The sequence below is a fragment of the Benincasa hispida genome, chromosome 4 (assembly GCF_027475165.1).
Source record: "Benincasa hispida cultivar pf3 chromosome 4, pf3_genome.v1.1, whole genome shotgun sequence".
Taxonomy (NCBI): Eukaryota; Viridiplantae; Streptophyta; class Magnoliopsida; order Cucurbitales; family Cucurbitaceae; genus Benincasa; species Benincasa hispida.
The window spans coordinates 45150016-45163188 of NC_143481.1; the positions used below are offsets into that span (position 1 = coordinate 45150016).

The 13173-nt window shown below is 31.4% G+C and overlaps 1 protein-coding gene across 1 annotated transcript; it reads left to right on the forward strand.

Annotated features, from left to right (window-relative positions):
• Positions 1-936: 936 nt before the first annotated feature.
• LOC120075153 (Exostosin family protein) lies at positions 937-4070 on the forward strand. The gene is made up of 8 exons (XM_039028334.2): positions 937-1439; positions 2072-2218; positions 2360-2424; positions 2596-2665; positions 2868-3086; positions 3177-3320; positions 3399-3534; positions 3634-4070. Exons 1-8 carry the CDS (start codon positions 1074-1076, stop codon positions 3861-3863), a joined length of 1377 nt encoding a protein of 458 aa, XP_038884262.1. The 5' UTR covers positions 937-1073; the 3' UTR covers positions 3864-4070.
• The last annotated feature ends 9103 nt before the right edge of the window (positions 4071-13173 follow it).

The following is a 13173-nucleotide window of genomic DNA, read 5'->3' on the forward strand; positions in this document are numbered from 1 at the left end:
TTTTCGTCAATATTTTATTTTAGGTTACAAATAGTTGAACTTTACAAAGATCTACCTAGAAAAGAAGGAAGCGAACATGACCATCGTTTCGTATATACTGTAGAGGGGGTTCAAAATCAAGCTTATATTTAACTCTCATTATAACATCAAAATCTAAAGAACTAATATTTATAACCCTGTAAATGTGAGATTTAAGTTATTCATATTTCAATGTAATAGGCACAATGATTTCTGTTAGCTTGCCTTCAATATACAAACTTTGGTTCTCATCCCAATCACCTCCATATTGAATGAGTAGACACTATTCATCCTACAAAGCAAGAGAACGTTTGTCATTAAGTTGTACAAGCAAGTGAATATCAGTCGAATACATAATTTCAATTTTTCTCTCATTCTCGCTCTCTTGCTCTCGATGTCATGTTCTCACTCACTCTCAATCTTGTGTTCGAACTCAATCTCAAAACTCTAAACCCTTGGTAATGATCTCTCGCTCTCATGCTCCCACTCTCTCAATCTCTACCTTTGCTCTTGCTTTCACTCTCCCAATATACAATTTCCCTTCCATAATGCTCTTTTCGTACCTTTTTGAGAAATAACACAATTCCAACAAATATCTAGACAATGAAACCCCGTTCTGGAAAAAACCATTCCATTATAAAAAAAACTCCATCTTGGAAACCTTGTTCAATAAAACTATGTTCAACAAAATACCGTTGAAAAGAATCCTGTCGAAGAAAGTAAATCACCAATGAAATGAAATTAAGAGTTTAACGAAATTATTGCTATATGTTTAGGGAATTATTGACTTGAGACTTCATATAGATGATTTCGGAAAAATTGTCAAATAAGCAATCACATCAGACCGATCAAAGGTAGAACGAGAGTAAGAGCGAAAGTGAGATCAATAACGTGAGGACACTTCCTATTTGACAAGATTTAAAAAAAATGTCATTTAGCATTTTGGTCCAAATATTGGTCATCTCTACAAATTTTCCAAAAGAAAACCCTTCAAAATTTCTGAACTTCGGTCGTCCATTAGAGGAGAGCGACTGTGAGAGTGAGGAAGACGAAGAATGGGAAGCGTGAACAACAAAGGGAGACAATTCGGAACTCACCATAATCCTCCAATATGCACTAGGTCGCATCAGATCGGGGCGTTGCTTCTAGTTTGCACTACCTTCTTCCTTACCCGTGCAATCGATCGATTGCTCGCTCCCGCCGCCGACAACGCGTTCAATGGATTCCGTCAATCTCACTATGCCCTCCAATCAAACGACGATGGATCCTTATCGTGGCCAGACAGAGGGTACGGTTCCCATCTCTCTCTCAAGATTTATGTCTACGACGAGAGCGAAATTCAGGGGCTCAAAGCTTTGATGTATGGGAGGGACGGGAAGATCACGGCTGCTGCTTGTTTGAAAGGCCAATGGGGGACTCAGGTATTCTTATTATTCTCGACTTATACAGTTTCCATTTCTGAAATTGTTTTGTTCTCCCTCTGTTGAGATTATTTATCGTTTAGCGGCTGCAATCTCGACCATGTTCATTCTATAAATGCGTATAGGCTTGAATTCGATGTTATTTTACCTGCTTCTGAACCGAGCGGAAGCTTGAGCGCTGCCTATTACTTGTGGAAGTTCTCTGTTTATGATTTCGATGTTCTCAATGGGCACAGATTGCATAATCTACCATGAACTTTGTAGAAACTTTTAATTCCACATATTAACTTAAACATTTAGAGTTATTGAAATGTTCTCAAGTTTTTCTGGTCCAATGCCGTCCTGTTTACCGTGTAAACTATGGAAAAGGAGGAACCGGAAGATTTTTGTGATAGAATGAGACAAGTCATTGAGATTTGGAATTTAGATTGATTGTCTTTGAGGTTCCTCTTGGGGCTTCTACAATTTTTTCCCTTCTTTTAATTTGCAGTCTGGATTTTCTGTGAGGCATCTGACTTGTTAGGAAGGCCACCTAGTCACCGTTACCTCTTATTAAATAATTTTCGTTCAATACCAAAATCTTCTATAGACCTCTCATTGACAGTCATCGCATGATGCTTGGTTGGTTGCAGGTGAAAATTCACAGATTGCTTCTACAGTCGAGATTTCGGACTAGAAAGAAAGAAGAGGCAGATTTTTTCTTTGTGCCAGCTTATGTTAAATGCGTTAGGATGCTAGGTGGTCTCAATGACAAGGAGATTAACGAAGCATATATACAGGTGCAGTCCCCTCTTATTTTTGCTTGATATTGCAAAGTATAGGCTGAAACAGTTACATTATCTTAGCAATGTTTCCTGTAGTTATGGGTATAGGAAAGGCTAATCATATTGCATATTGAGCTAATTTTGCCCAACCATTAGGTTTTAGGTCAAATGCCGTATTTCAGAATCTCAGGGGGTCGTGACCACATATTTGTTTTCCCAAGGTATAAGGTTTCTGTGTTAGTAGTTTCTGTTCAGTTTTGATGGTTCGTTCAAATTTCACATTGAGCAAGAATAGCATACTTTTAGTAATGATTGGAACATATTTTTTGGTGTAAATTTCAGAAGTATCCCTTCCAACTTTCATTACTTACACTCTTGCTACCCCATTGCAGTGGTGCAGGAGCTCACTTATTTAAATCTTGGGCGACTTACATAAACCGTTCCATAATTCTTACTCCTGAGGTATAAAGAGTTTCATAGAACATCATTTTGCTTCAGATACTGATTTTTTATCCGATGCGCTATTTTTCTAACAATGTCAACACTCTAGTTTGTTCTGGTTGGATGGTAGTTAAGCCTCATATTGACTTCAACTTTCTTGACTTTTCTTTTAAATTTTTTTTAAAAAAATAATGAAAACAATACTTTTCCTGCGTTAGTATAGGGGGATCGGACAGATAAGAAAGACTTTAGTGCTTTCAATACATGGAAAGATATCATCATTCCTGGCAATGTTGATGATGGGATGACTTCACATGGAGCTAAAATAGTCCAGCCTTTGCCTTTGTCTAAAAGGAAGTACTTGGCAAACTATTTAGGGCGCGATCAAGGAAAAGCTGGTCGTCTAAAGTTGATAGAACTTGCAAAACAATTTCCTGAAAAGGTACCTTGTCTCATTCTCTGAATGAAGCCTCACAAATATGGGGATATGAAAACTAATATATATAAGAAATGGATATGATATCTCAAACAGTTGGAATCTCCAGTTTTGAAGTTCAGTGGTCCTGACAAATTGGGAAAGTTGGAGTATTTTGAGCACCTACGCAACGCTAAGTTCTGTCTTGCTCCTCGTGGAGAGTCATCTTGGACACTTCGTTTTTACGAGTCATTTTTTGTGGTATGTCTCTCTCTACACACACATTAAGCTGGCAAGAGGAATTAGTAATCAGGATAATATCATGCTGTGTCTTTACAGGAGTGTGTACCAGTTATACTTTCGGATCAGGTTGAATTGCCTTTCCAGAATGTAATTGATTACTCCCAGATCTCAATAAAATGGCCATCCAGTGAAATAGGCCCTCAACTGTTGGAGTACCTCGAGTCAATTCCAGGTTAATTCACTTACCCTATTACATCTTGTTCCACATGATATTGTCTTAAAACTTATGCCTAAGGCCTCAAACCTCTGCTCTCTCTGTTTTCCCTTGCAGATAAGGCCATAGACGAGATGATAGCACGAGGTAGACGAGTTAGGTGCCTATGGGTTTATTCCTCAGATTCAGAACCGTGCTCTACGATGCAAGGAATTCTATGGGAACTTCAGAGGAAAGTTAGGCAGTTTCACCAGTCAACTGAAACATTTTGGTTGCACAATGGATCTTTTGTAAATAGACAACTGGTGGAATTCTCCAAGTGGAAGCCCCCAATGCCCTTGCCTTGACATAACATATACATAACACTATATGGCATCCATTTTGCCTGCCTTTGTTCTTTTCGCCCATTACTAGTCTGAAAGTTTGTATTCCATATTTTAGAATTATAAAGTGATGTTCAATAACGTTCAGAGAAAGGCTTACATTAAGGATGAATAGTTAATGTAATTTTATATATAATTTTTATAAACAAACATATGCTAGTTCAATTCGAATCTCATCTTTCTAATGGTAATTAGAAATAACGTAGCAATTATCTTTTTTGAGTACAACAACAGCAGAGTCAACTCTTGAGATGATAATTTGTGTCTTCTTCACTGAATTGTTATATTCACATGAATAATAGCATTACAAATTCATAAATGCATATGTAAGAAGTGAAACATGTTAGGTTGTAAATCAAAAATCAAAAATAAAAAAATCAGAGAGTGACTTGGACTCTTCCTTGTCTTCTCATGTTTTGAGTACTTATTGAAGATAAAAGGGTGCTTAGTCTATCGATTTCATAAGTTGGTGTTAAATAACTCACTATTGAAGTTTATATATTTATTGAGAAACTCCATATTTCATTCTCTATCTTTTAATTTTTTTTTTAAAAAAATAATGTTATTTTATATTTATTGATAAAAATAAAGTTGGTTTGAAAGTACTGACAAAAATAGGGTTGTAAAATCGTGGACGGGGTCCACGAATGCCGACTCAGTATCACGAGGTCCATGATTTACTAGCCACATGTAATCATGAATGATGGTCCACGATTTAAGGCTAAATTGTGGACGGGTCCAAGGACATTAATATTTGACCTTTTTTTTTTAAACAAAATGTTTGACCATTAAAGATTAGGAATTTTTTTGTTTAGAATTTAAAAATATTGATTTCCATATTGTATCACCAATGAATTATATATACCAATTACATTTAAAATCTATTTATGATATATTTTTTTTTACAATATCTACTAATGCATTATTTTAAAGAAAGTTCATGAATTATGAATTAAAAACAAAACATTACATTTGACTCAAATTTAATTTTATGAATTTTTTAAAAAATGATGTTATTTTAATATTTATTGACAAAAATATAGTTGGTTGGAAAATATTGACAAAAATAGTGTTGGTTTCAATATTTATGGATTTTGAAAGCAAATCCTTTTAAAAAAATAAAATGCTACAATTAACATGAAGTTGTGTTTTTTTTTTCTTTTTAAGTGAGAACTTGAATATAATATTACATTAACAAATTCGTTGGATGAAACAAATTTTAATTTACCAGGTACACGATTTTGCTACCCTATTTTTGTCAATACTTTTCTCTTCCACCTTAATTTTATAATTACACTATTTTTGTCATTACTTTAAAAAATTATATTATTCTTGAACTTAATCCCTATCTTTTACACCATTATTAAAAACTCCATCTTTACAACTCTACACTCCAAATACATTTTCTAACTTTAACATATTAATTTTAGATTTCAGAACTCAACTCAACGTCTCAAATACTCTAGATAAGTGTTGTTGCTATTACAAGTCTTCGTCTCCAACATTACATCAACAGGATAGATGAGAAAGTATTTGAATGCCTACCTAGTAGAGGTTTTGAAATAGACTCGTTTGGTGTGGACACAAAATCCTGTTTGAACATAGAAAGATGGGGTAAACTTAAAAGTGGCATTCATGGACACACTAGAAAAGCAAAGCAAATAAGCTATAAAATATAGCTCAATTCTGTAGCAACCCCAGTCAAATGCTGATCTTTGGAAATGACACATTGATCCAAACATTATCATAAGCCAAACTTGTATTTTATAAGATCACTCACTCCAAAGGGATACCATACTCTTCAATCAAAACTCAGGGATTGAGGACCAACAACACTAAACAACCTTACCCTGTGGCAAATAAACCAACCCATAATTTATTAAAAAAAAGGTCCCTAAATTTGAGATATTTTGGGAAAAAGGACATTCTATGCCAACCCATTTGCATTGGCATTACTATATTCTCCAATCAAATCTTGAAGAAGGGGAAAATAGAAGGCATATTATCTCGTGATACTCTGTTCCCTATTTTATGTATCAGAGCAGAAAAGAACAAGAAACAGAACACACGTAAAAAGCTATAATTCCGACAAGACAAGAAAGAATCAAAATTCAAAATCAAAAGCCCTTTAAAACTGCCTAAGAACCCGTGCCATTATGGACATTTTTCAATATAACCCCTTCCCCTGAATTTAATCTGTTCCCACACAGAGTACGGCGTCGTTTCAGCAATGTTCTTTTGATAAAGAAAAAAAAATAAAAAAATAGAGACAGTTTCATTTCATTTTTCTTTTATTATTATTGCAAAACCATTTAGAACGTTTTAGAACTGAGAAAAAAGGCCATTATATATTAGGGATGTTATTACAAAAGTTAACGACAATCAAACAGTCAACCTACGAGAAATCAACACGTAAATTTACCTAGTTTATTAGGCGTGTTAACCTGCACAGATAAGGAAATAAACTGTTTTATTATCTTGAGAGAAATACTTTTTGGTTTTTAGATTTTGAATTTAATTTACATTTGATCCGTAAATTTCAAAACATTACATTTCTAGTTCTTAAATTTTAAATTTTATTATATATTTTAAAATGTTAGACATTTACTTTAAAGTTTGAATTTTGTTTCAATTTGGCCCATAAGTTTCAAGAGGTAAAGTTTTAACCCTCACTAAATACTCACATTTACTTTAAGGGGCTATTTGGTTTACAATTTTATAAATGACTAGGAATAAATTAAAGGATGCCTAAGAATAAAATATCTATAGATAAGATGTTTGAGAATTAAAGATGACTGTGTTTGATTATGCATGTGAAATGCTATCATAATTTTATGAATAAAAGTTATGTTTGTATTTAATTATGAAATTTGGTACGACAATCTTTTATATTTTGATAGATTAATTAATTAAACAATAAATATCACTCAATGTATTGATAAAATATTAATCAATTAAGAATCATTAATTATTTTAATTATAAATATTTAAAAATTGAGTTATTTATAATTAAAATTAACCAATTAATATATTTAATGAATGTCATATTAATTATAATCTAATGTTTAATAATTTTTCGTTCAACATTGGTAATTTTAATTCTTTAAAACATATAGAAAGTATTTTTTTTTAAAAAAAATATTATATAAAAATATGATATGTTAACCATGAATGAAGTAATAAAATATAATCAAAATAAATATTTAACTTATTATAAATAATCAATAAATAATTAAATTTAAATTAATCTCAATAAATAATTTTTTTATATAAATAATAATAATAATGAATTATTATTATTGAAAATTGATTTTTATACTAACTAAATTTAATTAACCTTAGTTTATATTTAAGATACTTTTAACTAATTAATTAATAATTTATATAAATATTTAATTTCATTCATTTAATATTTTTTTTTATTGTAAATATAAGTTAAAAGTAAATATTTTACTAGATTATTATTGATTTATTAAAACACATATTTATATTAGTTTTGTTAAATTAATATTAATTAATTAACAACATTTAAAATGAAATTATATATAAAATGAAAAATAGAAGAAAAAGGAGAAGAGAAAACCTATAATTTTGGAAAGGAAAAGAAAAATTATTCTGTGAAAAATGAAGATGTCTAAGAATTGTTTATTCTCAGGCAAAGTGTTAGAAACTAAGAAACAAACATGGGTTTTTGATGTCTGTATCAATCCCTATCTAGAAAAACTTCCAACTAAAGGACCCCCAATGTTAATATCTATTAATTAATTTGTTAGAGATTTGATGTTGACAATATTTCTTAAGAATGTTGTGGTAGTTGTTCTCTAAGATATTTGCCATCCTATCCCTTGGATTATTCTTCAAGATATCCCTGCAATTGGTGTTCTAGACAGAATGTTCCTTAAAATGCTGATTTTGCATAATATTTTTTCCTTATTTGGAAAATCCTAACCATTTGTTCTTTCGATTTTGTTTCCTTTTGTAGGATGCGGAATATGTTTTAGGATTCTCTCATCTTTTTTGCTGTGCACGTTTAAGGAGATGTATATTTTAGGGTTGGCCATTTAAAGAATATTCGAACCATTGTCTTGTGGTTGTTGGCAAAAATCACAAGTGTATCAATCTTACAATGTGAAAGTTGTGCTAATGTTGATCTGAGCGTTTCTGTAAATCTTGTTAAATCATTCTATTACAACTTGAGAAGAGATTCTCAAATTTAGGAGGAGTCTAAGTTCACCAAGTGGAGTGGTTTTCATTTGAAGGTGGAAAATAAAAATCTTGGTGAGAGAAGGTCTCACACTTAGGGTGCGCCTAAGCGATTATTCACTAATATTCTAACACTTGGGGAACCTAAGTTTTATTGAAAGTGGATCTCAAACTTAAGGGGAGCCTAAATGATCACTCAAGAATTTAATTTATTCGTGTGTCATTGTAATTGTCGTTTCTTTACAAATAAGTATAACGTTCTAATCGGTAATTAACATTATATTAGTGGATCTATCTTTCATGGACATACTTATAAACACTTTTTTTAATTTTTTTCTTATCTTTTATAAATACAAATGGAAAGGAAAATTTGGTGAATAAAAATTTAAGAAGAGTTTAAAAGAAATAAAGGAAAGGGAAAATTGATAGTGAAAAGCAAATTGAAAAGAAAAGTAAACATTAAAATAATACTTAATAAAAAATAAATAACAATAATTAAAGTAAAGTAAGTAAATCAAATTAGAAAATTAAAAAAATATACATTGTATTAACAAATGATGCTCACCCAAAATTTGGGGAAAGGGATTTTGAGTAGACATGTGGTGTATGTGTTGAGGTCATAAGGGTTTGACAGATGTTGATAAATTTGATTTTAAAGAAAAGAAAGGGCAAAACCGAAGAAGGTTTGACAGAGAGGGGGAAGAGAATTGAGAAAGGAAGAAGGTCTTGTCGATGCTAAATTTTGGGTAAGGGAAAATACACATGATATTCACGTGCCAACAACTGTAAATTTATAATTTGTGAAAAAGAAGACTTACAAAATAAAGAAAATAGGCTCACAATGGTGTTAGAACTGTAGAATAAAAAAATAAGATAGAAGTTTAAGTTATCTCATATAGAATCACAATGGTGTACTTAAAGGAGATTTGATCTAAGGTTTTATTTTAACCCTCTTAGGATTAGGATATTAGTTTTTTTTAATCTTAATTAAGCTTAGATCAAATCTTATCTTATCTTGATTTTTGATTTTATTTTATTAGGCCAAAATTCACCCATGACATTAGTCCCACACTTAAGTTGGGTTTCAAGGTTTGGCTAATCTTAGTTATGAACTAAACATTATGAACCCAATTTGGGAGTATAATTCCTCTAACTTGCATTGTTCCAATGATCTTGTTAGGTTTGATGTTCTAAATCTCTTGCATTCTAGTAGTTTGTATACATTTGTAAACAAATTGTTATTGATAAAATAATTGTTATTTTATATGCAGTAACTAAATCCAATAAATTAAAATCCTAGGTTATTTTATGTAACTTAAATATGTATGTGGGGACATACAAGTGGATCATATTTAAGTAATAACCTGAACTGTTTGTATTAGATGGATAAGACTGAGTACCTTATCCTGATGACACTATGGATATGGTCTACTTTGTAATTGTTACAATTGTTGTAAAGTGTTACAAATGATCTGATACTGATTATTTATGTAGAGATATGTGAACGTGGGTATCATATACAAAGAGTTTGTATAAGACCGGACCACAAAATGATTAATCTTTCTTTATAACACTGTTGCTAGAAGAAACTTATATTTCACTAGGATGACTACAGGTGACTTGACCTTAATCTTGAGTGCGTTGTGAACTTTGTTTATGAAGGTGACCATTTGATTTGTATGGGTGAGAGTGGCTAGACTCCTTGGATCAATAAGCCTACCATTTTGGGATTTGTCTGAGTAGGGAGTTGGGAACTCAACTACACAAGATGAAATTCACTCTTTCTCTTTGTTAAGGCAAGTAGATGAATTGCTCCCTTAAGGACTGATTCTGGGTCTTGAACAATGAAGACTCTCACCCTCTCATTAGCTAGACAAGGGTCTAGTTGTAGTGAGACTATGACTAATTGTTCATTAGAGGGATCATTGGTACTTAAGGAGTTAGATGTAACTATAGGAGCAAAACGATAATTTTGGTACAGTTATACTTACGAGCAATTTGTAAAGAGCCAATGCACTATTGATTGGTTATGTCCAGTGGACATGGAAATATATATATATATAGTGTGAAGAGTGCAATTGTAGACCCTTAGTGAAGTGATCGAAAGGTAATAAAGGTTGATTATTTTAATTAAAGAGTTTAGTTAATTAATCTTAATTAAATTAATCAAGCATCATTAAACCTTCAAGCTATAGGTCCATAAGGTCCCTTCATTAACTCAATTAGGATTAATGAGAATCGAATTAATTTTGGATTGATTTGAATTGTTCAAATTAATTAAAGGGTATTAATTATATTAGATATAATTAATATAATGTGATACATTATAATATAAAGTTTTAATGAGAGAAATAAATATTTGAATATGATTTAATCTTAATTATATGAATATAATTTATATAAAAACTATAGGTTAAAATTAATATGAATATGATTCATATTAATACTATAGGTTATATGAGAGATTAACTATATGTTATATTATATGTGATATAATATGAACTACAGGTTATATGTTATATGTGATATAACATATAGTTTGATATATATATAATGAAGTTGGTTATCATATATATTATTTAAAATTCAAAGGACTAAGAAAGTGGAATGAGGTTTTCACATTTTTCTTTTTTGTAGAGAAGAGAATTATCATCTTCTTCCTCTCAATTCTTTGTGTGTGTGTGTGAATCTCTGTAAAACTCTCTTATAACAATACTTCTCCATTTATTCCCAAAATTAAAACTCAACGAGCCCAACACTCCACTCCGATTCTTGTCCTAGAGAATAATGAGGAAGCCTTCATGGTGGTGTTCCTTTTGGTTTGTTGTTGCTGTGTTGGTGAGATTGGAAGGGAGACGAAGATCCATTTGTGATTGCTCTGTGATTTGGAGAGGAAGCGAAACGACCGATATCTTCAAAGGTGAGTTCTCGATTCCCTTTTTTCCTCTCTTTTCATAGTAGATAGCATGCTTAATGAATTTTGTTTATCAATTTTTCATCCTCTACTTTATTCTATATTTTGTAAAATGAAATTGAGACTCAATCGCATTCACATGCTTCCATTGCGAGTATTCGAAACCCTTCAATTGGTATCAGAGTTAGGTTGAGTCTCTAATTTCATTTTCAAACATTAAATCAAAGTTTATGGTGGGTGTTTAGATTTGCACTGTGATGTATGTTCTGGGTTTTTTCACATTAGATATTTTCGAGATTGACATTAGTATTTATTGTTTCCAATTCTCCGATATGTAAGGGTTTTGTATTTTTTTGGCATAAATTTCTTGCAATCGAGTTTGTATTTGAGTCCATGTCGTTCGTGATGTTGATCCGGCTTTAATTTTGGGAAATTTAAAGCAAGAACGGAGCAATTTGGATGAAAGGCGAAGCAGAGGAGCGCTTTTTCCTTACAACGTAGGGTTGTAGTGTCGTGACGCTTGCCCTATGCTATAAGATAGAAAAGGCAGCATCCTAATGCTCGGGTCCTAGCGTTGTGTTTTGCGCGGAGCATCATGACACTCTGAACGTCAACGTCAGCATTGTAATACTTGCAAAGAGCATTGCGACACTTCGGATGAGAGGCGCGTGAGATGTGAGCTTCCAGATCGTGTGTTCGAGTCCCACCCCCGAAAGTTAGAGAAGTTTTTCTTATTTTTTAGTTATTATTTTGTAATAATTAATTATGTATTTGTCTTTTTTCACTAAATAAATTCATATAAGTGTTATATTAATTTAATTAAATTTAGGATGCCAATTTTGGTCCATACATGCGATGTATGGTTTTATAATTATATAGCATATTGTATGTCATATAGTATAAAAATCCCACTATAGAATAAACATTAGTACATGCATCATTTTAATATAAATGTTATATTATAAAGTTGCATGATTTTATTGAGCATGTTCATGCACCATATTGTATAATAGTTATATTATATGAATGCATGCATAAATAACATTTTCATGCATCATTTTATATTATAAATTTTATAATATATAGTATGGATGAATATATGTATGTTATTTTATTTTCTTTACTTTACTATATAATTGTTATGTATGTTGTAATGAAAATGGAATCATGATACATGACACCACTTTAGTAAAATTATAGTTGCTATAATTTTTAAAGTATGTCATTAGATGCATGTATAGATTTTAATTGTTTCATTAAACCTTATAAGAGTTATAAGTTAAATGAAATTAGAATTAAATTTATAATAAAGAATTGCATGCAAATATAGGTTAAATTAATTTTAAAATTACTTAAAATTGATTTTACTGTTAGACCTATGTTAATATTATTTCTAATATGATCAGAAATAGGTTTAATCTTTCATTTCCGTTTAATAAAAATAAATTTGATTTGAATAAAATATTAAATTTATAACATATTTATCTATAAGGAACCTTTGTCTAAGGAAGGTTTTGTCTAGGCTGGGGAATTTAAGCTGATGAAAACAGAACACCCCTACCTGGGAACCGACCTGAAAGGTGAATTAGATAAATATATTGTAAGCATGTAAGGAATGAATAATGTTTAATAAACTGTTTGATAAACAAGAATCATTATTGTTAAACTATCCAATGTAATAGTGATATTGGGCAAAGTTAACAGTCATTTAGATAAATTAATTAGCCGAATTTACCTAAGTAATAAACTCTAGTTTTTTAAAATACTCATTAGGAGAAAAAGATATATATGATACGTCAATTCTTCACACACGTTCACCTTTAATGTTTACACGATGAGACTCATGCTTGGCCTTGAGGCGCCTTGGGAGCGTCCCCCTTCGGATGGTGTTTGCATGGGTCAATATCAACGTGAATAGAGAGAGTTAGTAAGTGGGAGAGGAATATGTGTCAACATATCCTACAGTCTCCTTCATTGGTTTTCATCGAGAGACCTTCTTAAACTACCTCGAGGCTGGGAGCGTCTCTCTTCAGATGGTTTGTGCATTAGATCAATATCAGGGTGAACTCTAGAAATGGATAGGATCTCTTTAGTTTTTTTCCCAATCGAATTTTTCTTTTGGTTGACTCATTGGAGTAGAACTCTAGTGTCTAAAAT